Source organism: Xyrauchen texanus, chromosome 21, assembly GCF_025860055.1.
Source record: "Xyrauchen texanus isolate HMW12.3.18 chromosome 21, RBS_HiC_50CHRs, whole genome shotgun sequence".
NCBI classification, from domain to species: Eukaryota; Metazoa; Chordata; class Actinopteri; order Cypriniformes; family Catostomidae; genus Xyrauchen; species Xyrauchen texanus.
Window position 1 is genome coordinate 12545385 of NC_068296.1, and position 23571 is coordinate 12568955.

At 38.5% G+C, this 23571-nt stretch overlaps 2 protein-coding genes across 2 annotated transcripts in view; one reads left to right on the forward strand and one right to left on the reverse strand.

Moving 5' to 3' along the window:
* The window catches only part of abcc8b (ATP-binding cassette, sub-family C (CFTR/MRP), member 8b), a 37068-nt gene extending 22248 nt beyond the window's left edge, over positions 1–14820 (reverse strand). Inside the window, exons 1-8 of the mRNA XM_052151925.1 lie at positions 14811–14820; positions 14455–14594; positions 10973–11132; positions 10702–10843; positions 9294–9415; positions 9000–9166; positions 7528–7770; positions 6393–6581 (exon numbers count right to left, since the gene is read on the reverse strand). Coding sequence (XP_052007885.1) covers positions 6393–6581; positions 7528–7770; positions 9000–9166; positions 9294–9415; positions 10702–10843; positions 10973–11132; positions 14455–14594; positions 14811–14820 — 1173 coding nt within the window. The remainder of the gene's footprint in view (positions 1–6392; positions 6582–7527; positions 7771–8999; positions 9167–9293; positions 9416–10701; positions 10844–10972; positions 11133–14454; positions 14595–14810) is intronic.
* Positions 14581–23340, forward strand: LOC127661822 (secretory carrier-associated membrane protein 5-like). Its single transcript, XM_052152738.1, has 7 exons — positions 14581–14766; positions 15960–16057; positions 16159–16278; positions 17175–17331; positions 17923–18024; positions 18264–18381; positions 22409–23340. Exons 2-7 carry the CDS (start codon positions 16051–16053, stop codon positions 22595–22597), a joined length of 693 nt encoding a protein of 230 aa, XP_052008698.1. The 5' UTR covers positions 14581–14766; positions 15960–16050; the 3' UTR covers positions 22598–23340.
* Positions 23341–23571: the final 231 nt, after the last annotated feature.

A 23571-nucleotide genomic window follows, 5' to 3' on the forward strand; every position in this document is an offset into this window, starting at 1 on the left:
ATTTGGAAAACACATTTTTACAGTTTTTGTAATTAGATTCTCATTGCTGTGATACAGATTTTTTTTTTTTACAGTATTGCAGTATAATAAATTAAAGGCACACTGACACATGAAAGAAAGAAAGAAAGAAAGAAAGAAAGAAAGAAAGAAAGAAAGAAAACCATTATGGTCAACTCAAAAACAAGCACAAGTGCAGAATAGAAAATGAAAAGGAAGGCCATTTATGAATGCAAAAAAGACAACACATTTATTAAAGCCTTCATGAGCACATAATAGCCTGAAATAAGCCTCTACGACTCGAAGGCATATATCAGAGCAATTTTGTTCAATTGAAGCCTCTTAAGAGTGTTCGATTGCTTATAGGATGTATGAAGAACTACGCCATCAGAATTGTGTTTAAGGAAATAGAGTACCATTAATTTAAAGCAAGAACCGAAAAATAATCTCCTTTGCAACCAAATGTACTGTAGTTGTAAGATTTCGAGCAATAGTCAGTCTTCCAATGTCAGTCTTTTTCCCCCAGAAAAAATTAAAAAAAAAAAAAAACAATAATGTAAATCATCAGTTTTTTTTTATAAGTGCTATGTGTTACGAATGGGCAGCGAAGGCAGACGAGGAGATGCGGATCCAAATGCAGTCCAACTTTATTAACAAAACAAACAAGGCAGGTACACGGAAAACTCGGGAACAAAGGAAAAACCCTCAATGGGGAAATAAACACAAGACTGAGAAAACAGGCAGGGAACACATACCGGGCTAACAACATTCAACGAAAGACAAGGACTGAACCAAAAACCAGGATATAAATACATGAACCCAGGAACAGGGGACCAATGAACAGACAGAACTCCAACAAGATGACGAGGGAATAAACAGAGGCAAAAGGCAAGTTAACGAGGAACAGGTGAAAACAATGACAGAGAACATGAACGCTGACAAGGAGACTATGGAACTAAACAAAAGACAAAAGTGAAAACTATGGAAAACAAAGGGACAAAAAGGTAAACAAGGGGCAACGGTGACACAAGACAAGGTATCCCTAACATAGCCCCCCTCAAGGATCGGATTCCAGATGATCAAACATAACAGAACAAAAAACAGGAACAAATGTCCATTGACTGGGGGGAAGCTTGTGGTGGGCAGACAGACCAAGGGGAGCAACGAAGGGCAGACAGGCAGTCCAGGGGGCAACGAGGGGCACACAGACAGTCCAGGGGGCAACGAGGGGCAGACAGACAGTCCAGGGGGCAACGAGGGGCAGACAGGCAGTCCAGGGGGCAACAAGGGGCAGACAAGAGGTCCAGGGGGCTACAAGGGGCAGACAAGAGGTCCCGGGGGGCACAGAGGGCAGGCAGGAAGTCCGGGGGGGCACAAAGGGCAGGCAGGAAGTCCAAGGGGGCACAGAGGGCAGGCAGGGAGTCCAAGGGGGCACAGAGGGCAGGCAGGGAGTCCGGGGGGGCACACAGGGCAGGCAGGATGTCCTGGGGGGCAAATAGGGCAAGGACAGGTTCAGGTGGTCTGGGAGCTGGCCACAGGGCAAGGGTAGGTTCAGGAGGCCTGGGAGCTGGCCACAGGGCAGGGACCGGTTCAGGAGGCCTGGGAGCTGGCCACAGGGCAAGGGAAGGTTCAGGAGGTCTGGGAGCTGGCCACAGGGCAAGGATAGGTTTGGGGAATCTGGGAGGAGGCCACTGGACAGGGACTGGGTCAGGAGGCCTGGGAGGAGGCCACAGGACTGGAACAGGGTCAGGAGGCCTGGGGGGAGTCCACAGGACGGGAACAGGGTCAGGAGGCCTGGGAGGAGGCCACAGGACAGGGACCGGGTCTGGGGGCCTGGGAAAAGGCCACAGGACAGGGACCGGGTCAGGAGGCCTGGGAGGAGGCCACAGGACTGGAACTGGGTCAGGGGCCTGGGAAGAGGCCACAGGACAGGGACCGGGTCAGGAGGCCTGGGAGGAGGCCACAGAACTGGAACAGGGTCAGGAGGACCGGGAGGAGGCCACAGGACTGGAACTGGGTCAGGGGGCCTGGGAGGAGGCCACAGAACTGGAACAGGGTCAGGAGGCCTGGGAGGAGGCCACAGGACGGGAACAGGGTCAGGAGGCCTGGGAGGAGGCCACAGGACGGGAACAGGGTCAGGAGGCCTGGGAGGAGGCCACAGGTCAGGAACAGGGTCAGGGGCCCTGGGAGAAGGCCACCAGACAGGGGCAGGTTCAGGTGGCCTAGCCGAGGGAGGTAGCGCCGTAGGAGGCTCTAGAGGCGGAGACCTGGAAGGCTCTGGCAGCGGCGCCGATGGAGGTGGTGCCATAGGAGGCTCTAGAGGCGGAGCCGTAGGAGGCTTGAGATGCTTGAGAGGCGGAGCCCTAGAAGACTCGAGTGACTTGAGGGGCGGAGTCCTGGGAGGCTCGAGAGACTTGAGAGGCGGAGCCCTGGGAGGCTCGGAAGGCTGAGAAGTGGAGCCCTAGAGGGCTCGGGAGGCGGAGCCGTAGGGGGCTCTGGAGGTGGAGCTGTAGAAGGCGCTGGAGGAGGAGCCGTAGGAGGCTTGAGAGGCGGAGCCCTAGAAAGCTCTGGAGTCTCTGGGAGCAGAGTCGTAGGAGGCTCGGGAGGCGGAGCCGTAGGAGGCTTGTGAGGCGGAGTCCTAGAAAGCGCAGGAGTCTCTGGGAGCAGAGCCGTAGGAGGCTCGGGAGGTGGAGCCGTAGGAGGCTCGGGAGGCGGAGCCCTAGAAAGCTCTGGAGTCTCTGGGAGCAGAGACATAGGAGGCTCGGGAGGTTGAGCCGTAGGAGGCTCGGGGAGAAGGGCCGTGGAAGACTCGAGAGGCTCTGGAGGCGGAGCCCTGGGAAGCTCGGGAGGAGCTCTGGGAGGCTTGGAAGGCAGAGCTCTGGAAAGCTCGGGAGGCGGAGCTCTGTAAAGCTCGAGGCGGAGCTCTGGAAAGCTCGGGAGGCTCGGAAGGCGGAGCTCTGGAAGGCTCGAGAGGCTTGAGGGGCGGAGCCCTAGAAGGCTCGAGGGGCGGAGCCCTGGGAAGCTCGGGAGGAGCTCTGGGAGGCTCGGAAGGCGGAGCTCTGGAAAGCTTGGGAGGCGGAGCTCTGGAAAGCTCGGAAGGTGGAGCTCTGGAAAGCTCGGGAGGCTCAGAAGGCGGAGCTCTGGAAAGCTCGGGAGGCGGAGCTCTGGAAAGCTCGGGAGGCGGAGCTCTGGAAAGCTCGGAAGACGCTGGTTCTGGGACGGTCATGGCTAATGGCGCTGGCTCTTGGACGGTCATGGCTACTGGCTCTGGCTCTTGGACGGTCATGGCTACTGGCTCTGGCTCTAGGACGGTCATGGCTACTGGCTCTGGCACGGTCATGGCTACTGGCGCTGGCTCACTGACGTCGGAGGCTACAGGTGCTGGCTCACTGACGTCGGAGGCTACAGGCGCTGGCTCGCTGACGTCAGAGGCTACATGCGCTGGCTCGCTGACGTCAGAGGCTACAGGCGCTGGCTCGCTGACGTCGGAGGCTACTGGCTCACTGGCCGTGGCAGGCGTGGGCTCTGGCTCGCTGGCCGTGGCAGGCGTGGGCTCTGGCTCGCTGGCCGTGGCAGGCGTGGGCTCTGGCTCGCTGGCCGTGGCAGGCGGAGACTGGGGAGCAGAAGCCTTTCCTCTTCTCCTACTCCGCCGGTAGGGCTGCAACGATTCGTCGACGTTGTCGACAAAAATCGATAATAGAAATAGTCGACAATGAATTTCATTGTCGAAGTTGTCACCAGACATGTTTTTTTCCGACCAAGGCACCTCTCTTCATTACAATCTCTGCCGAGAGTCGCACATGCGCATTAGCGTCTCTGCTGAGCGATAACATACAGAAATGGCGGGGTCCAACGCAGCAGCTGCGCGTACCAAAACATCTAAAGTTTGGGAGCATTTTAGCCTGGATACGGCGAATAAAATGATTACCTGCATGGTTTGCAAAGCAGTCCTTGCGTATCACGGCAGCACCTCGGTGATGCACGAACATTTAAAGAGAAAGCACGTCGGACAGTTGAATGAAACGGCATTTGACTCGCCTCGAACTCGCCTCGGTAAGATTTCGGTAAGATTTAAATAACATGGAAGCTAATATGCTGACTTTCCTTAATATGAATAAACTGAACGACATAGCCTGAGCCTCATGTTGATTTTAAACTCGGTCTGTCAACCATGACAGGTTTGTGTCCAGGTAGTATCACACAGTCCATGTTTACAATTTAAATTCAGACAACTCTGAAAGCTTATTTTAAAACCGTTAGATTTCATAATGTTGAGACGAGTTGTAAAGTTGTTTTGCAACAGATTGACCACTGAATGTATCTCACAAAATGCACTTAATATTTTTGTTTACTGTTTTATTGCTGCCAATGTGCCTGCCCCTGGTTTACAGGAAGAAAATGTTTACTTGATTTTACTTTATTTTTTCTTATAAAACAAATGTGCCTGTCCTTTATAAAAATGATAGTTTCTTTATTTATGTATTATTTATGTCTATACTGACCTAGCACTGTGCCTAATTGGTTTTAGACAGGGCCTTTTTATTTACTTTTAGTATGAATCGGCCTATCAGCAGCAAAGTTCAATAAAATATGCATTTTTCATTGAAGTACCCCCTTCTTTCTTGTGTTTACTATCATTTTCCACAGAATTAAAGCAATCTCATGCTAAATTGTAAAAAAATTTAATAATTATTCGATTAGTCGACTAATCGTTTCAATAGTCGGTGACTAGTCGACTATTAAAATAGTCGTTAGTTGCAGCCCTATCCGCCGGGCGGACGAAGCTGGCAACGCTGGCTCGTTGGCCGTGGCAGGCGTGAAGGGACGAACCACGGGTGAACCGCAGGCCAGCAGAGTCTCCTCCACGAACGCGTGGAGCGTCCAGTGGCAACCGCTCCTTGAGCGCACTGTTCAGGCTCGCCCGGAAACACCCCACCAGGTCGGAGTCAGGGAATTCGGTGGCACTCGCAATCGCGAGGAAATCGCGGATGTGGTCCTCCACCGGACGATTTCCCTGACTAAGGCTGAGCAGCTGACAGCTCGCTTTTCGAACCGCTGGATCCATGTTTGGTCTTTCGTTCTGTTACGAATGGGCAGCGAAGGCAGACGAGGAGATGCGGATCCAAATGCAGTCCAACTTTATTAACAAAACAAACAAGGCAGGTACACGGAAAACTCGGGAACAAAGGAAAAACCCTCAATGGGGAAATAAACACAAGACTGAGAAAACAGGCAGGGAACACATACCGGGCTAACAACATTCAACGAAAGACAAGGACTGAACCAAAAACCAGGATATAAATACATGAACCCAGGAACAGGGGACCAATGAACAGACAGAACTCCAACAAGATGACGAGGGAATAAACAGAGGCAAAAGGCAAGTTAACGAGGGACAGGTGAAAACAATGACAGAGAACATGAACGCTGACAAGGAGACTATGGAACTAAACAAAAGACAAAAGTGAAAACTACGGAAAACAAAAGGGACAAAAAGGTAAATAAGGGGCAACGGTGACACAAGACAAGGTATCCCTAACACTATGTTTGTTTTTTGACCCTACAATTAAGGAACACAAGTGCAATTGTATCTCTGCAAAAGTGTTTCTCTGCACATTGTGTTCAAGAATATGGATATTACACATTCAAAGTGGCATCTGTCTGAGCAGATTTTAAAATAGGTGCTGCACTAAGAAAATATATCATAACTGCCAGCTGTTCCATTTAGTACTTCCTGCTATAATACTTCTTGTTTAAGGTATGTTCTGAAAAATCTAATCATACAGAGGTTGGTCCAAACACTTTTATATACATTAAACATTATGATCAAACCCCAGTGGCAAGTAAGACTAGCTATATATAAACTTAAACATTAATATAAAAATGTAAGATTACCAACAAAAAGTACAGTGGCCCTAAAAGGTATTTGGACACTTCAGTCATAAAGATTTATAACATTAGACAACAAAATACCAAGCAAGTGGCATTTAATTTAAAGAAAGATAGCACAACCACATTTCACAAGCAAACCATGTCATCCAAAAACATGTTTTAAATAATAAAACAATAGATTTACTGTTCAAAATGAAGACACAAAGTATATGGATGCTTTCTGGTTGTCAATCGTTAGTAGAACATGTCTATAGATAATGTGAAGCACTACGCTGATACATCCACTAAAATAAGATTGGCACTATTTGGTTTATAGTAATCGCAAAACTAGTGACAAAGAGTGGCATTCGTTTTGAGAAAAGATCTAGCACCAATTGTTTACAGCCACTTTTACAGATGCATATGTGTAATGTAATGCAATGACATTTAAACAATTTAAGTGTGGCCTAAGTGTCCAAATACTTTTTGGGCCACTATTTGTGAAAATGAGTATACATTGTTACCGGAGGCAGAGAGGTGTGGTTGTCACTGCTGATATGATGAACAATCCCAGAGATGCAGAGTGGACCAGCAAAGCCCAGCAGATCAGCCAAGATGCGGAAAGTAATGCTTAGCACCAGAGGTCTGCTGAATGCCTGACGCAAAGCACGCCAGATCCACCTCGGCCCTTTCAGAGGCACAGGGCCCTTCTCCTACACACACAGAGCGAAAGATGATGAGTGAGTTCACTGAAAGTAGTTTTGTTGAGTTTGGTGAACATTGTTTACCAACTAGATGACAAATCTAGACAAATTTTAATGATTAGAGGTTTTTATGTGTGTAAGGATTATGAGATTTGGATAATATATTTCATTTTAATCTTCTTAGAACTGGACAATTAGTAAAGTTGTACAGATTATGTAAACTGCACACCCAAACAAATTGTTCGGCATCAACCATATCTTACATAAGCTTAATCTGTTTCAAGAAGTCGCTTTCGTGTTTCATGACAAAAGGGATAAAAAACAACTCTTGCTGTATTAAGGACATAAAGCACTCTGGTTATAAGTGGATGTGTAACCCAGGTTACTAGAGAGTTAAATAAATGGAGGTTATATATAAGGTTTCATTTGTTAGCATTAGTTAACAACAATAGTTCACATGAACTAACAATGAACAATACTTATTAAGCATTGTAACGCAGTTCAATGGGAAGGAGGAGGCGAGATCCGGCTTGATGACATAAATCATATTTTAATGAATAACTTAAACAAAAGACAAACACACACACATGAAGGACATGTCGGTAAACGATCTTGATTAGCCTGATAAGGGACCGGGTGTGTATAATCACGACTCGACCCCGCCCTCTGCCCCTGCCACATTCCTCTCTCGTTCTCTCAGGCTGGGGAGCCCCCGGCATGACGTACACCCCCCTTTCCCTGGGGAGGGGCGTGCCTTTCGTGACTCCAGGGGTGGTAGTCTGAGCTACTCCGGCCCCCGATACATCAAGTTTTACAACACAAATTAGAAGGTATATCATGACATTTAGAAAATGTGAGATAATCTAAATTAATTAATAAATATTAAAATGGCAAAATCTCCCATCACTATCTTTGATGCTTCATCCTTTTAATGCAGTAACAGAATTTACCTTACCATTTGTGAATTGAAGGCTTTGCGGAGCCTTTGGTAGTTGGTAAGAGCCCTCATGGATATAGGCAGCTTGCCAATGGTTTTCAAGTCGATTGGACGCTTGTGTGCGGAGGTGATGAAGGTGTTCATCCACCAGTATGTGCTCTTAGACAGCAGGTTCACGAAAGGCTGCTGGAACCGAACGCCCAAATCCTGGAGATCATCAGGAGGCTTCACCTCTGTGGGATGTTTAAACCACATGTAGCGCTGAAACAGAATAGAGAACATTATTGTGAGATACATGTTAATGAAGCACTTTCTTAAATATATCAACCCTATGGAAAGCAAGTCTAGGTCTGTTAGCTTTGAGGTCATCTATAAGTTAAGATACTCGTAAAAGTTGCCAAAACAACTTTCAGCAGATATACATATTTAAAATTCACAAGAAACGTCTTCGAAACGTCTCACCTCAACTTCCTGTTTCAAAAGGAAGTACACCAAAACATTAAAGATAACTAATTTTGTCAAATAATTTTCAACTACAGGCAGTCCGGGGTGTGCATTGGGATGAAAGGGGACAATTGAAACGAACGCGGATGAAAACAAACCCCTCCCCCACAAGCCTCTGTTCACCTCAGAATACATAAAACACAACCCATCCTGATAAACAGCTTAGCAAAGCAAAGGAACATAGAGGGATTTACTGCCACTGACTGAACTGACAGAGGGTTGCAAACATCTGTCGGATAACAACAGAAGTTCAATGTGCACTGCAGTGCCATTTGAGTCAGCTCTAAAATACTCTAAAATACTGCCAGCCCAGGGTTTTCACCATTTTAATTCCACATAGAGTGGGAGGACAATTTCTACAAACACTATTATGCAACAGACAGAGGGGATCATGCTGTACCTAAAGAATGAGTGTCCCCTTGGCTTAATTTACTGTCTGAGATGGAGGCAAATGGTTACTAAGCATTTTCTCTGTAAGATGATTTCAGTTGAATGGGTTGAAGTTGACTAATCGAATTGGAAATCATCTCCCCGTAGCATACGAGTTTGGAGCGATATGAGACTGATCACAAAATGTTTAATTCTTTTCAAAGAAAACAAATGATCTGCAGAAGATTTTTACATGTGAATGAGTGATTTGTGCCAAAAGCATTTTAGACAAAAAAATGATCAGTTGAATGCCACTTTGGTGAATTAAATTACCAATTTCCTTCCAAAGCAGCAAAATCTGTACATTATTCCAAACTTTTGGCCGCCAGTGTACAATGCATATTTTAATAAAACATTTTCCCCTTTTGGACGTTGTGTTTAAAGTCAAATTGGCACTAAAACAACACTTTTAATGTTAAAGGTTTAAAAAATTGAACAAATGTTACACAGTGTACATATGCATTTGCATTAAACACTCTCTCTATTAATCCTCTGCCTGTATTACAGATATACGGTTTACACAAACACACTCCATAATCCCTTAACCCTATACTCACCCTCCGCAGTATTACATTGAACTCTACACCCAGTAGCAGGCCATAGATGAGCGCCAACATTCCTGTGATGCAGAAGCGCAGCTCACTCAGGCCGATTCCATGACCATCATACTTCACAAACTTGATGGTTTTGGTGATAAAGGCCAAAGTCCAGTATATCAGCAATGCTAAATATGAACATAAATATTTCACGAATATTTTAAACCACATTATGATAAGTGTATTTGTACTCTGTTTTTCCTTAAATAAATAGGGCATAGACAAACTGTCTGGTAACTACATTTCAATAAATACCTATAAGCAGCTTGGGGAAGTTGGAGGTCTCAATATTATGGTAATAGACGATTGAGGTTATTGCAGCAAGCATTCCGAGCCCTGCTGGCATGTAGAGGTGGAGATGACGGGACTGATTAAACCTGATAAAGACATTTCATGTGGTTAGTAAATACTACAGTAGACTCACAACTGTTACCTGTTAAACTACCCATATTGTCTGCATGTTGCTGTTTTGCACTAAAGACAAGGCCAAAGGTCCATCATGAGCTAAAACATCAATTAATATGGATTACCATCCAGGATTAAAAATAAATCTGGCTTGGCTGGAGTCTTGTGTTTTTTATTCCAATGCAAAATGTTTTTTATTTTTACATTTTGTTTTACTGAACATTATACAGAAAAATTATGTTTTATTTTATATTACGGTAACCCTTTACAATAAGGTTCCATTCGGTAACATTAGTTAATGCATTAGGTATCATGACCAAACAATGAACATTATATTTTTTCAGCATTTATTATTCATATTTAATTTAAGTTAATAAAAATACAATTGATCATTGTTAGTTAATGTTAGTTTATAGCACATTAACTAATGTTAACAAATAAAACATTTGATTTAAAAAATGTATCAGTATATGTTTAAACGAACATTTAACCAACATTAATAAATGCTGTAAAAGTTTTGTTCATTGTTAGTTCATGTTAACTAATGTTGTTATCTAATGTTTACATATGGAACCTTATTGTGAAGTGTTACCTGTATTATATATATTCTGTATATACACTGTATTTATATTATGGGTTCCAAAAGTCTAATAACACTGAAAATGCTTCTATTTTTTACTTTTCTAAAGTAATACCCAATAATAGTAAAGTCATCAAAACTATGGAATAACATAAATGGAACTATGGGAATTATTTTGTGACTAAAAATCTAAAATAAATCTAAATTCTTTTATATTTTAGCTTCTTCAAAGTACTCACCCTTTGCCTAGAATTTGCAGATATGAACTCTTGACATTTCCTCAACCAACTTCTTGGGGTATCATCCTGGGATGATTTTAAACAGTATTGAAGGAGTTCCCATCTATATTGAGCACTTATTGGCTGCTTTTCTTTATTATTTGGTCCAAGTCATCAATTTCAAAAACTTTTTTTTATTTATTAAATTTTAGTTTTATAATGAAATAAATTAATATGGTGGCACAATTATATTTTTGTCTCCATAACAAATTGCAAACATTTAAGCATACGCCTTAAGTTCAAAAGATTTTTAAGATCATGAGAAACATTTCATTCAAGTGTTTCAAAACATTTGACTGGTTATGTGAGTATGTGTTTGTGTGTATATATATATATATTATACTACACAAATAAGTTAATATTCACTGAAGTGAGGCAATCGTTTAGTTGTAGTTCTCACCCATCTGAGACGATTCCCTCAGCAATCTCACACACCAGCACAAAGAGTAGAACAGTGGTTAGTAGCCAGCGAATCTCATGGCCCGGGAAGTGAAGCCACGTGCTGTGGTGAATGTGAACCTTTGAGCTCTGACTCCCCCAGCCTACACAACAAAACTAATTGAATTACACTTTTTCATTTTGTTAATGCCTCTTATTCCATGTAATTAAATGTTACAGGACTGCATGAAAAAAGCCCTCATAACAAAATGTGAGATAAGAAAGCATCTCACCAATAAAGAGGATAGGAAAGGTGCTGAAAAGTAGAAAAACATGAGGGACAACACCTAGTGCATCCAAAAAGCAGCCATTATTAAGAAGGCCATTATCAACCTTATACGCTGAGGAGTTATCAGTGCCACAGAATGACAGAGTAGTGTTGGAGATGGGAGTCTAAAGAGACAAGAGTGAGAGAGAGAGAGAGAGAGTGAGAGAGAGAGAGAGAGAGAGAGAGAGAGAGAGAGAGAGAGAGAGAGAGAGAGAGAGAGAGAGAGACATGACGTTTTTAGATTCTGAGTAAAGCACTATAATATAGATAGCAACCAATCATGGGACTCTACAGTAAATGAATGCAGTATATCAGTTTGTTTAGTTTGTTCTCAAGATGGGAATCTTAACAGTTTGAGTGTTTAAGTTGAGAATTTAAATGCATCATGCAATGCATTATATATGGTAATTCAAAAAAAAATTATTCAAAGCTTCAGGGGTCTTTGTGAAAGTCTATTTAGGCTTATCCCTTAGCTTGGACATTGAGATTACATGATTAGAACAACAATCTGTCGCGGAAGGAATTAAAACTACTTTGATATAGCCTATGTATTTTCATTCAAATGTTAAAAAATACAATTATACCTTATTTCGCAATGTACATAAATGTTCATAAAGCATTCTGAAAAACCAAGCTAAGTTCAAACTATTCTGCAATGTACGACAAAATATGCAAAATATTGGCAATTTGCAAAAACTGTTTAGTAGAACACTATATTTAAACAGTGGAAATGCAATGAAAATGTACTCACCGGTCTATATCCTCGCATCATTTTGAAAAGTGATTATTTCACTTTTCCCTCATTCCTCACGACGACTGGTTAATTTCCAGTTCTGAATGCAATGTAAACACGAACAAAGAGTTTTAGAAGTGAGGTTTGTTGCACTAGAACTAAGGACTAATTGTCAACCGCGTTCTCTCTTGAGTTCAGTTGTGGACCGTGACTGACATACCATGCTCTGACAGACTCGCGCTATATAACTGAACAAACGGATGAGCGCGCGCACAAGACTTATCCCAAATGATGGCGTTCAGTTCCAATGTCATTTAATAATCTCCACCCAAGAGTGTTTTCTCAAGTAATGCATTTTATACTGCTAATATATATATATATATATATATATATATATATATATATATATATATATATATATATATATATATATATATATATATATATATTAATAAATATAATACTTTACTTAAAATCAAATAGTAAGCAAGAAGTAAACCAATAATTTGAAATAAATAACTGAAATGCCTTGTTTCTCTCTGTATCTTTCAGATGTGTTTTTAGGTTAATAAATAAGTTATCTTAAGGATATGAGTGAATTTATAGTATTCGAGTTCGAATTCACAATAAATCGAATTAAAGTGCTTAGCAAAAAGACTCAGTTTTACATTCAAATCATGAGCGATATGAAGCTGAAAAGTAGCTGACAACATGTATAGAAACTCTGCCCCTTAGTGGTCAAATTATATAATAGCAAAATAAAAAAATAAAAAAACATTTTAGATTCTCGTTCTAGACAGATTTTCGGAAGCCATGAACCTCAAGGAGGAAAAAGAAATTACCGTGAAAATAAAACTGTTTCTCGGTTCCTTCCTTATTTTTTCTCTCGTGCTAAAATGTTTTTTTCTCTCTTAAATTGTTTTTTCTCTCTTCAGAAAAATGCATGCGGTACCAACCTTGGCCACCAGGTGCCACTATCAGTAAACATGTACTCGTATGCCTTTTATGCTTTCTCTATAGCTATATAGTTGAATAATACATTTATTATTTATTTAAGGGTTTGCAAACCTTAATCAAAACAACATCAGGTTACATATGTTTGAAATAGCATTCTTTGTCATGTAACAACTGGAGTCATTTTTTTGTTTGAAATTATTGGTCTTTCTAAACACTTGTATGCCATTTGATCAGTGTTACATGTTGGAAGCGAAGAAATGTATTGAGGAAAACAAGAAACATGGGGAAATTATTATTATGTCTGTCCTTTTGAAGGGTTACATCTGGTAATGTTAATGGTGTTGTAAGTAATCTAATTTCTAAACGAATTTAATTTATAAATTAAATCCTTGTGACTGAACGAGGATGTCATGTGCAGACTTTCATGGTGGAATTTAATTATAATAATATATTTTAATATAACACGTTGTCTATGCTTTTGAAACACACTGTCTACTGCAGAAGTAAAGAGTTACAAATATCCAAATATTAAAATAACAATTCCTTTAACAATTATAAGCACAACGCACATCATTTATAAACACATTGCAGCCTATATGCATCGTTGTCCTATGTAACACCTGGAGTTATTTGTTTGTTTGAAATTACTATAGGTGATTACTCACCCCTTACAACAATTTCAAACAAAAAATTAACTCCAGTTGTTACATGACAATGGATGCCATATCAAACATATGTAACCTGATTTTGTCTTGATTAAGGTTTGCAAACCCTTAAATAAAAAATACATATATTATTCAACTATATAGCAACAGAGAAGATTACATGTTTACTGATAGTGTCACCTGGTGGCCAAGGTTGGTATCGCATGCATTTTTTTTTGAAGAGAGAAAAACAATTTTTTATTTTGAAGAGTGAAAAAAAAATTTGTGAAGAGAAAAAAAAAAAAAATTAGGAACAGAGAAAAAAATGTAAGACCTCAGGAAGGAACCGAGAGACTATTTTTTTTTTCACCGTAATTTTTTTCCCCCAAATTGTGGTTCAGGGCATCCGTACAGATTCTCATTTAAACAAGACGATTTTATTTTCTAAATAATTTAATAAATAAACTTTACGATGTGCTACCTGATATGCTTTGAAGGAGCACTGAAGGAGTTCACTATTCGGTTCAACTCATCTATTTAAATATTTAATTATTATATTTTTGTAATTTAATTAGAATTTTAGTTCTGTAGAGAAATTCCTGTTTGTCTACTAAAATAATTTGAAACATTTAAGCAAAATTATTTAGATTAAAAAATGTCAAGATCATGAGAAAAATATACTTTGTTTAGTATAACCAACTGAATATATGTTGTGTAAAATTCTGCAATACAACATTTAAATCCCTAATTGTGATCCTAGAAATTTCAACCTTTATGATTATTAGGCCTGAATTATTATTATACATCATGCTGTTTGTCTTTTGGGAAAGTTACTGCTTTGTTGAATTCTCTCGATTTGTAGACTTATTCTGTTTGAAATAAAGGATGCCAAAATATTTAGCAATAGTTGCTTAAAATGTTTTAACACGTTTTTTTTTTCTGACACATATGTAGAAAAAAACGACTCAGAATTACAACTAACAATTAATTATTATTATATTTTATTATTAAAAAAATCTTATATTCACAAATGATAATCATGATCGACAGTTTAGATAGGAGGTCAAAGGTTTCTGTCCTCTTAACACATCCACCAAACAACAACTTCAGCACCACGAAGAGCAACCGCGTTCCAAAGCGATGATTGGCCTTGAAGGCGAAAGAGGGCGTGTCAATAAAGCAAGGCGTCTCTCCGATTGGATAAACTTCGTACTTCCAGTTACGGATGTGTCTGGAAAGGCGGGGAATGACAGCTATACATCAAGAAAGAAGATTGCAACTAGCAATCTTAAGAAACAGATCTGCTTCCCTGCGTACTTTAGTTGTGAATTGTGTTTTATATTGTCAACTCCTAACCGGAATATGTGCTTGAGCATGCACTAGAAGCCATGATATTTTAGAGTGGCGCATGGTGTGAAGGAGAAGGTAAGGCGATTATTTTTATATCCATTCAAAGTCTCTGTTAATACCAGGCCGCATGGCTTAGATCGAGCTGACATGATAGATTAATTTTATTTACTCAATTCTAACACTAAATGGCCGACAAACAAACACTTGTACCGTTACGGCTGCACATTGTTTCATTGTCCTGAGAAAATGTTAGGTGCAGCGTCGAGCAGTATGTTAATGTGTCATAGTAGAAAATACCCAGACCTATGATCCTTGAAAAGCTCCTGTTTCTTAAGCCAAGAGTTCTTAACACATTTCCCAGCCAGAAGCCTTAGTTGATACATAAACACGTCCTCTCAAGCAATATCCTAACATTTGGACGACAGTCAGTAGTTAGATTCGGTCTTTCCTCTTTCATCCAAAACATGATACAGGTCTGAACTTCAATGTTTGACCAAGTTTCAGGGATGTATGGATCAGTTGTCCTCAGAACATGATTGAGAGCTGATTCCTGACTTTATGTTGAACATTAAGTTTTAAAAGCCTTTTCAAATAGCCTATATTTGGCCAAAGTTTACATTACAGTGCCCATGTAACCATGTATGTACACAGTAGTAATTATTAGGCTATACGGTGTAATAAACGTCATGTACTTAATGAGTAATAATTTTTGAAGTTAGAAATTGTAGCTGCAACTTTGTAGTTACTTGTAATAACTATAACAATCAAAAATATGTTAGCCTATTATTTTTTTCAGTTTCATAACAATTTTTTTTAAAATTAAATAGTGTAATTATTAATACATTTTAATTAATAAAACTTAAATTATTTAGTTTTTTATTTACTTTTATCAAATATTACTTTTATTTTTATATTTATATAAATTTTTAATGGAATTTTGTTATGAAATTAAAATGCATAAATCTTTTTAAGAAATTGAGTGTACAATTATTCTTAAAAGTGTATATTTTGAATGATAACACCATTTTATCCTTTGCCAAAATGTTAACTAACTGTATTTGCTCCTTATCTACACTTTTTTGTCAGAAGAGTATAACATTTGCGGTTGGTACCTTAAGAAACTATTTCTAATTGGTCTGACACTTTAAAATTACTTTTTGTTGGTGTAACCTAATGTCTTCAGGCTGATTCAGCTAAATGAAATAATTATTTTGACTTGAATCTAACCAGTTAATTGAGATGTTGCTACATACGGCACATTGTTTTAGGTTACCTGACAAAACGCCTTCTACAGTGTATGTTCTTCACTTGGAGATAACTCTGAAGCAAAAGAAGCCTTAAACTACCAACATTATCCCAATGGCTGGTAAGAACCTCCAAACACTTGTTCTAGTTGTGAAACAACCACAGTATTTTGCGCAGATTGCAGATTATATTGCTAAATTTTGTTGTTCATTTGTCCTGTAGACAACAACTTTCCTCCTCTGCCTAGCTTTATTCCTCTGAAGCCATGCTTCTACCAGGACTTTGAGGAGATACCTGACCAGCACCGAACCACGTGCAAGAGGCTATACTACTTGTGGATCTGTGAGTTGCCTATTATGGAAAACAATTCAAACCAAAAATAATATTTTGGTCTGGTTTGCAGGTGACACATATTAGACACAGTGATCTTTGAGATGTACAGGTTGTGTTTTGTGTAATTTATTATAAGTTAGAAAAATAGATACATTTTCAAAATTTGTATGGGCACATTAGTCCTGTAAGTTTTTTTTATGTCTAAACACTATGCCTAGTTAAATACAGAGAAGCTCTTGCATAGGACAATGCTTTGTTTCAGTACAACAGTGTGTTTATATATGACTTATTGTCATCTCTTGCTATAGACACTCCCTGTAGCTGATTCTTCAAAAGGTATTCTTTATATATGTGTTTTGCACTTGAGTGCATGCAATTCTTATTCTTATTTTTTTATATTATTATTTATTTTATTTTTATATGAAACATTTCTTGGAATTATTCAAAATATTTCTCATGGCATGGAATGGATAACTTTTTTCTGCATGTGGTTTAAGTGAGGAAACGGCATGTTGTTATTGTGTGTTATACTTTCTTGTGTTCTGTCAACGCCTTATTTTCTTTGGGTAATGTACTATGGCTTAGTCTGCTCAGTAAATATGTCAGCTTGTATGGCAGCCCATATTCATAACCTTTGTGCAGATGCAGCACACATGAGGGTCCTTAGGTTACATTGCTTGGTGAAGCATTTACTCTTTTTGTTGACAGCTGCATTTTCTTGCAAATGCCTAAGAACTCTCTCTCTCTCTCTCTCTCTCTCTCTCTCTCTCTTTCTGAACTGGTACAACCGTGCAAAGGCAGAGCGTTATTATGTTGTACACTCTTTGGAAAAGAAGGGTAGCTAAGAATTGCTTCTGTGCAATATTTCCAAAATAAAAAAAGCTTAATCCATTTCTCTTTTTCAGTGTATGGTGTCACCCTGCTGGTGAATTTCTTCGGCTGTATGGCTTGGATGTTTGGTGGTGGAGGAGTGACTAACTTTGGCATGTCAATCATATGGGTTATTCTCTTCACCCCATGTTCCTATGTGTGCTGGTTCCGACCCATTTACAATGCCTTCAAGTGAGCACTCCTCTGCTAGTTGTGGATATTCAGTAGAACATGAATTTAGAGGTCATGCAATTCTTAAATGAATATTGTACTATACACAAATTTGACATTGTAAGCATATTTTTTATTTGTATCTATAACAATATGTAATATTTATGAATAAATATTTTAGAGATTTTCTTGTTTAACTATTTAATAGTTGAAAAATGTATTTAAGTCAAACTTTTTTCATTATTATTATTATTATATAAATAGTTTTTATACATATTTACCAAAAGTCCAAAAATCTTGTTAATATTTCATTGTTAATAGCTGCAATGTGTTTTTAGGGCCAGTGCATACAAGTCTTCAACTTTTTATTTATTTATAATTTTTATAATTATTTAAAAAATAGATCTTTATACTTATTTATAATAAGAATATATAAATTGCATATATTTTCTTAAAAATGTGTTTGTATATATAATATTTGTTTAGACATCGTTTAGAGAGTTGCAAAATGTACTTAGGGCCAGTGAAATCTTACAATTCGCTATTATTATTATTATCATTACGATACATTTATTTTTAAACACATTTAACGTATTTCTTCCATGTGCTCAGGACTGACAGCTCATTCTATTTCATGGCGTTCTTCTTTGTCTTCATGGCACAATTTTTCATTTCAATAATTCAGGCCATTGGCATCCCAGGATGGGGCGTTTGGTAAGAGCATGCAATTTCAAAGTACATTTATAAAATGTCAACAACGCATAATTTTCTGACCTAAATCTATTCAAAATTAATCTAATTCTAGTTTATATGATATGATAATAATTGAAGTATGCAATATCATTTTTTTCTGTCCCGGAAACTCACATACATCTATGCCTATTAGTCCAAAAATATTGTATTGTAAGTGTGTGTATATTATGTGTAATCATGTCACCTCTCTCCTGTTTCAGCGGCTGGTTAGGCACCATCTCCTTCTTTAGCACGAGTATCTTTGCTTCCATCCTTATGCTAATCCCCACGATCATGTTCACCGCAGTCGCTGCCATTTCATTTATCGCCCTAACTAAGGTACAAGTCCCTCACTGATCCATATGTGCACATCTATTAAACAGGACAGGCCTCTATTTGCCTCATTGCTTGTGCAGTCGGTCTGTCTGCCAGTAGTTACAGCTCGTTTGGCTGACATGTGTATATAGAAGACTTGGGGCTGGTTTGTCCTGTGATGTGTCAAATGTGATGCTGGAGCATGTAGTGGTTGTTAATTAGTTGGAGAGTAAATAACAGCCTTTAGGAAGTTATTTACCTAAATAGTTTGTACCTGAAAAACGTAAACTCTTGGAAGAATAGAAATGGCTGACATGATTATTGAGTTTGTCTTAGGAATTGTGCATATTTGAAACAATCAAAATGTGACAGATAAATCTAGCCTTTAAGTGCAATTTGATCCATGTTTTGTTTTGAAAATAAATGGCTATTATTTACTTATTTGTAATACCTATAAATCTTATACATATAAATGGGTAGTTGACATTCAATCTCATACAGTTTAAGCAGTGTCCTCACTATATTGCATCTAAAAAATTTGAAATAACATTTTGCTGATTGTGGAATGCCCAATTCACACTACTTATTAGGTCCTCATGGTGGCGTGGTTACTCACCTCAATCCGGGTGGCGGAAGAGAAGTTTCAGTTGCCTCCGCTTCTGACAGTCAACTCGTGCATCTTATCACGTGGCTCTCTGTGCATGACACTGCAGAGACTCACAGCATGTGGAGGCTCATGCTATTCTCCGCGATCCACGCACAACTTACCATGCGGCCCATTGAGACCGAGAAATACTAATCGTGACCATGTCTAAAGTTATCCCTTTTGACTCGAACTTGCGACTCCAGGGGTGGTACCCAGGCCCCAATTCTATGAGGGTGTTTTAAAAGATTTCCTGTTTCAGTGGCATACCCACAGTTAAAGGCCAATTACTCGACAAAAAACTACGAAAAAAAACTTTTCAAATGTTTTAATGATATAGATTATGATACATTCTGAGACTCTCAGCCTAAGAAACAGCTGAAAAACTTGCAAATTTATTATCCTAATTTTTCTGATTTGACCTTATATATATATCTCTGGGTGTTAAATAAGGTGGCTCGGAAAAAATGCTTTTTCTTTTTGTTCCCAATGATGTCAATTGTTCTGAGAAAAACAATTGGTTGATTCGATGAAGCAATCAAACGTAATAGGATTACAAAAAATATTTGTCATAGTGAACAAAAATGTCTGCATGTGTCCAAAAGCCTCTCCAAACAAATCTAACATAATAATTGTACATAAGAACTAATTACACATGCAAACACAACAATGACTAATGATTTGCATAGCATGCAGACATGATTTTTGTAATGAGATTTCACAGAATGAGTGCCTTTTAACTCATGAGTCTGCATCGAGTCTGTGTCATTTACTTGGCACCCTCTCCTGGTGGCCATATGTAAAATTGTGCTTCCTGTGGATTATCTAATGATCTATGCATCCGATTACCTTGTGTGAGGGCTCATTTTTAATCATCTCTAAGTAATGGTATGTGATATGTTATGTTCCGTTTATTTTTTGTGAAGTTATAAGCGAAAACGTACCATATAAGCAACAATAACATATTTGTCAAGGGCATATACTTAAGCATATAAATATACTTGCTATATTTTGTGAGTAAAACAAATAGGCTGGTTGTAATCTATATTCTATTCTTTGAGAGCTTTCCAACAACATTTGACACATGGCTATTTGCAGTGTTGTATAAAGTATCCATTTGTCATACTTGAGTAAATTAAAGATACATTCATGAGAAAATGACTAAAGTAAAAGTATTAAAGTAACTGATTTTAAATTGACATATGTATTAAAGGTACAAATAAATTGCATAAATTATGGAACTGTTAATTAAACCCATGGCAACTTATTTGATTGGTGGTGCTTGCCATTTACCTACACTCATGCCGTCACAGATGTGAATGACTTTCTTGCATCTTCAGAACACAATGATTTTAGAAGAATATTTCAGCTCTATAGGTCAATTCAATGCAAGTGAATGGTGGCCAAACATTTCAAGCTACAAATAGCACATTAAAGGAGCATAAAGTTATGCATACTGCTACAGTGGTTAAATCCATGTCCTATGAAGTGATTCAGTCGGTCTTTGGTGAGAACAAACCAAATTGTAACTTATTTTCACTGTATATCTTGCCATTGCAATCTCTAGGCACAATCATGATTTCAAGCTCGATTTCACTTTGCATGCACAGAGCACTAGGTGGCGCTATAGGGAGGGTAATCGAGCTTGATATCCTGATCACCAAAGAGACTGCTAATATCAAGATTTATAGTTCAAAGAATAGTAATATTTTGGTCTATTCTCACCCAAAACCAAATTGATCCATTCAGAATACATTGCTGAAACAACTGGAGTCTTATGGATTACTCTTATGCTGCATTTATGTGCTTTTTGGAACTTCAAAGATCTGGCCACTATTCACTTAAATTGAATTGACCTACATAACAGCAATATTCTTCTGAAAATCGTTTATTGTTTGTGTTCTGCAGAAAAAAGTGAAAGTCACACATCTAGGATTGAATGAGGGTGAGAAAATTATGAGAGTATTTTCATTTTTAAACGAACTATCCCTTTAATGGCACTTTCAAGTCACATCAGAAGTATCATATTTATGGGATGAGTGTAAATGAACACCACAGCCTATAATGATTGGAACACTGAAGCAGAGAGTTGAGTCATATTAGTGACCAGAACAGAGACTTGTGGGGTGGGCTCTTTTCATTTCAGCCAATAAGCAACCACCCAGAACACCCTGGCAACTGTATAGCAATGGACTAAAAACAGAGAAAACAACTTTGCACAGCATATTAACAACATGGCAACCACATACTGTAGCAATGCGCTAAAACACACAGCAGATCACCTTGACAACTGCATAGTATGCTCTACCAACCATCCTTAAAACACTAGTAAGCACATACTGTAGCATAAATATGCTACAAAGCAAATATAACACCTTAGCAACCACCAGAAAACTAGTTTTGCTTAGGCTAAGACCATTCACCCATCTTCATAAAATATACAAATAAATATTGTTGGACATTTTCATGAGCGCTGGTAATTATTCACACACATCATACCTTGGTTAAATGTAAAATATGAACGCATGTGATTGACTTGTATATGAACAGGTCTCCTGGAAAGGCAGGAGACTGATCGCACATAGATTCATTTCACAGCTTTCATAATGTTTAAGCCTAAACTTATAAAATTAATTAGTCAAAAAAACAATTTAATCTTACACGAGAAGTTCCTTGTCTTCCCCAGAGGAGACAGACGACGGAACACGTAATCTGGTGTGCTCTTTGCTTGTGATTTTAATTCAGATTCATGATTCTTAAATAGATAACAAATTATTCAGGCCATTTTTTTTTATCTTTTTGTTCGACTCAAGTGATTCTTTCAACGAATCACACATCACTATCGCGGATCTGCATGCATTTTTGCAAGTACATCTGTTATTTTTGGGGGTGTTATCATGTCGCAAAAATAATGAAAGGGTCTGGAGAAATGTATTGGTGTAAAAGTATCAATTTTCTCTTCAAAATGTAGAGAAGTAAAAGTCCAAAGAAAAATGTATACTCATGTAAAGTAAAAATTTGGAAAAACTGTACTTGAGTACATTACTGAAGTATTTGCACTTCGTTACTATACACCGCTGGCTATTTGATGAGTTTGATGTTTTTACTGATTGCAATAATATGAACAGTGCTATTATTTTTAATACATTTTAAAAATGCTAATTTCAAAGCACTTTTTCAGTTTTGGTCATAATGCCCACATGCATTGGAAAGTAGAGCTTCTAAGCTTTCAAACAATACCTATCAGGCCCACAAGCGCTTAAAGGGTTCAAATGAATAATAAAATAAATAAATAAGTAAATACGTTTAAAAAAGTTACCAGTTACAGGACCTAAGATATACACTTTCTCTAATACTGTTTATCATATACATATTTAAATAGAAATGTACTGTTATTGTTTATGGCAGGTTCATAATTTTTACCGAGGCAGTGGGGGCAGTATGAGTAAAGCCCAGGAGGAGTGGGTGTCTGGTACCTGGAAAAACCCTCACGTTCAGCAGGCAGCTCAACAGGCAGCTCTGGGTGCCACTGCAGGGGCAATGCAGGGCCAGCAGGCACCGCAGTACTCTACACCCACCTATGACAATACCATGTAAAACAGTATGAAAAAATAAATAGTGATTACCGGTAGATTCAGGCTAAGCTGGAAACCTCCTGTTGGTCTTAGCTGTTTGTGTTGTAGCTGAAAGATGTTATTATCAGGTTACTTTTGCCTGAGATGAGAACAAGAAAGTGATATTGTAAAAACCATGTAGGATTTTCTTTTTTATTTAATGCTTCTGGTTTGTTTAATATTGTATGTATATTTTGGCTCATTTTTAATTTATTTGATATTTAAAAAGTAGTGGAAAAGTAATGGTGATTTCTATATTGAATATCATTTTTTTAGTTATGCTCAAATCTGAAATATTTTATTGGCAAGAGCTAAAGAAAAAAAAAAGAACAAATCCTTATCCAATATCACGAACGGCTGGAAAAGTCATAGAAATGTATTTGTCAAGTACCCGAACCCTGTGTAACATAGAGAAACAGAATGGTTGTGAAGTTTATAAAGCTGTATGAATTAATTAGACTAGTTTCATTTTAATTGCAAATTTGTGTATTATCTGTAGATAATAATTTGTTTCATTATAATTTGACTTCAAAATAACTTTATAGTTGAATATAGATGCAGCTGTCATCTGATCAAATAATATACTGCAAAATCAAATTATATACTTCTACAATGGTTGTAACTGTTTCTTTTTTCTTCTTTTTCTTTTTAAAGGGATACTGTGTAAAAATGTAAGGAAATGTAACTTTTGTTTGTTTTCCATTTAAAACATTTAAAACTAAAACATGAGCAGATTTATCGTAACTATAAGTGAAACATAACTGCATAAAAAAGAAAGTACCAAATATCACAACTAAATAAATCAGACAAAAAAAAAAAAAGGCAACCATTGTTTGTTCTGTGGGCTTAATGCATTCATATATGAAAAAGCACTCAATGTCCAAGAGGGTGCAGTGTTGTTCTATGTTGAGACAATTTAAAGCTAACGCTAGATAGTACCCACAGTGATGCTTCCTC

Excerpts from the sequence above, each read along its gene's own strand:
- LOC127661822 (XM_052152738.1), top strand. Across the intron at positions 18,025-18,263 it reads ATCCCAGGATGGGGCGTTTG|CGGCTGGTTAGGCACCATCT; the intron begins GTAAGAGCATGC and ends CTCCTGTTTCAG. Across the intron at positions 18,382-22,408 it reads CATTTATCGCCCTAACTAAG|GTTCATAATTTTTACCGAGG; the intron begins GTACAAGTCCCT and ends TGTTTATGGCAG.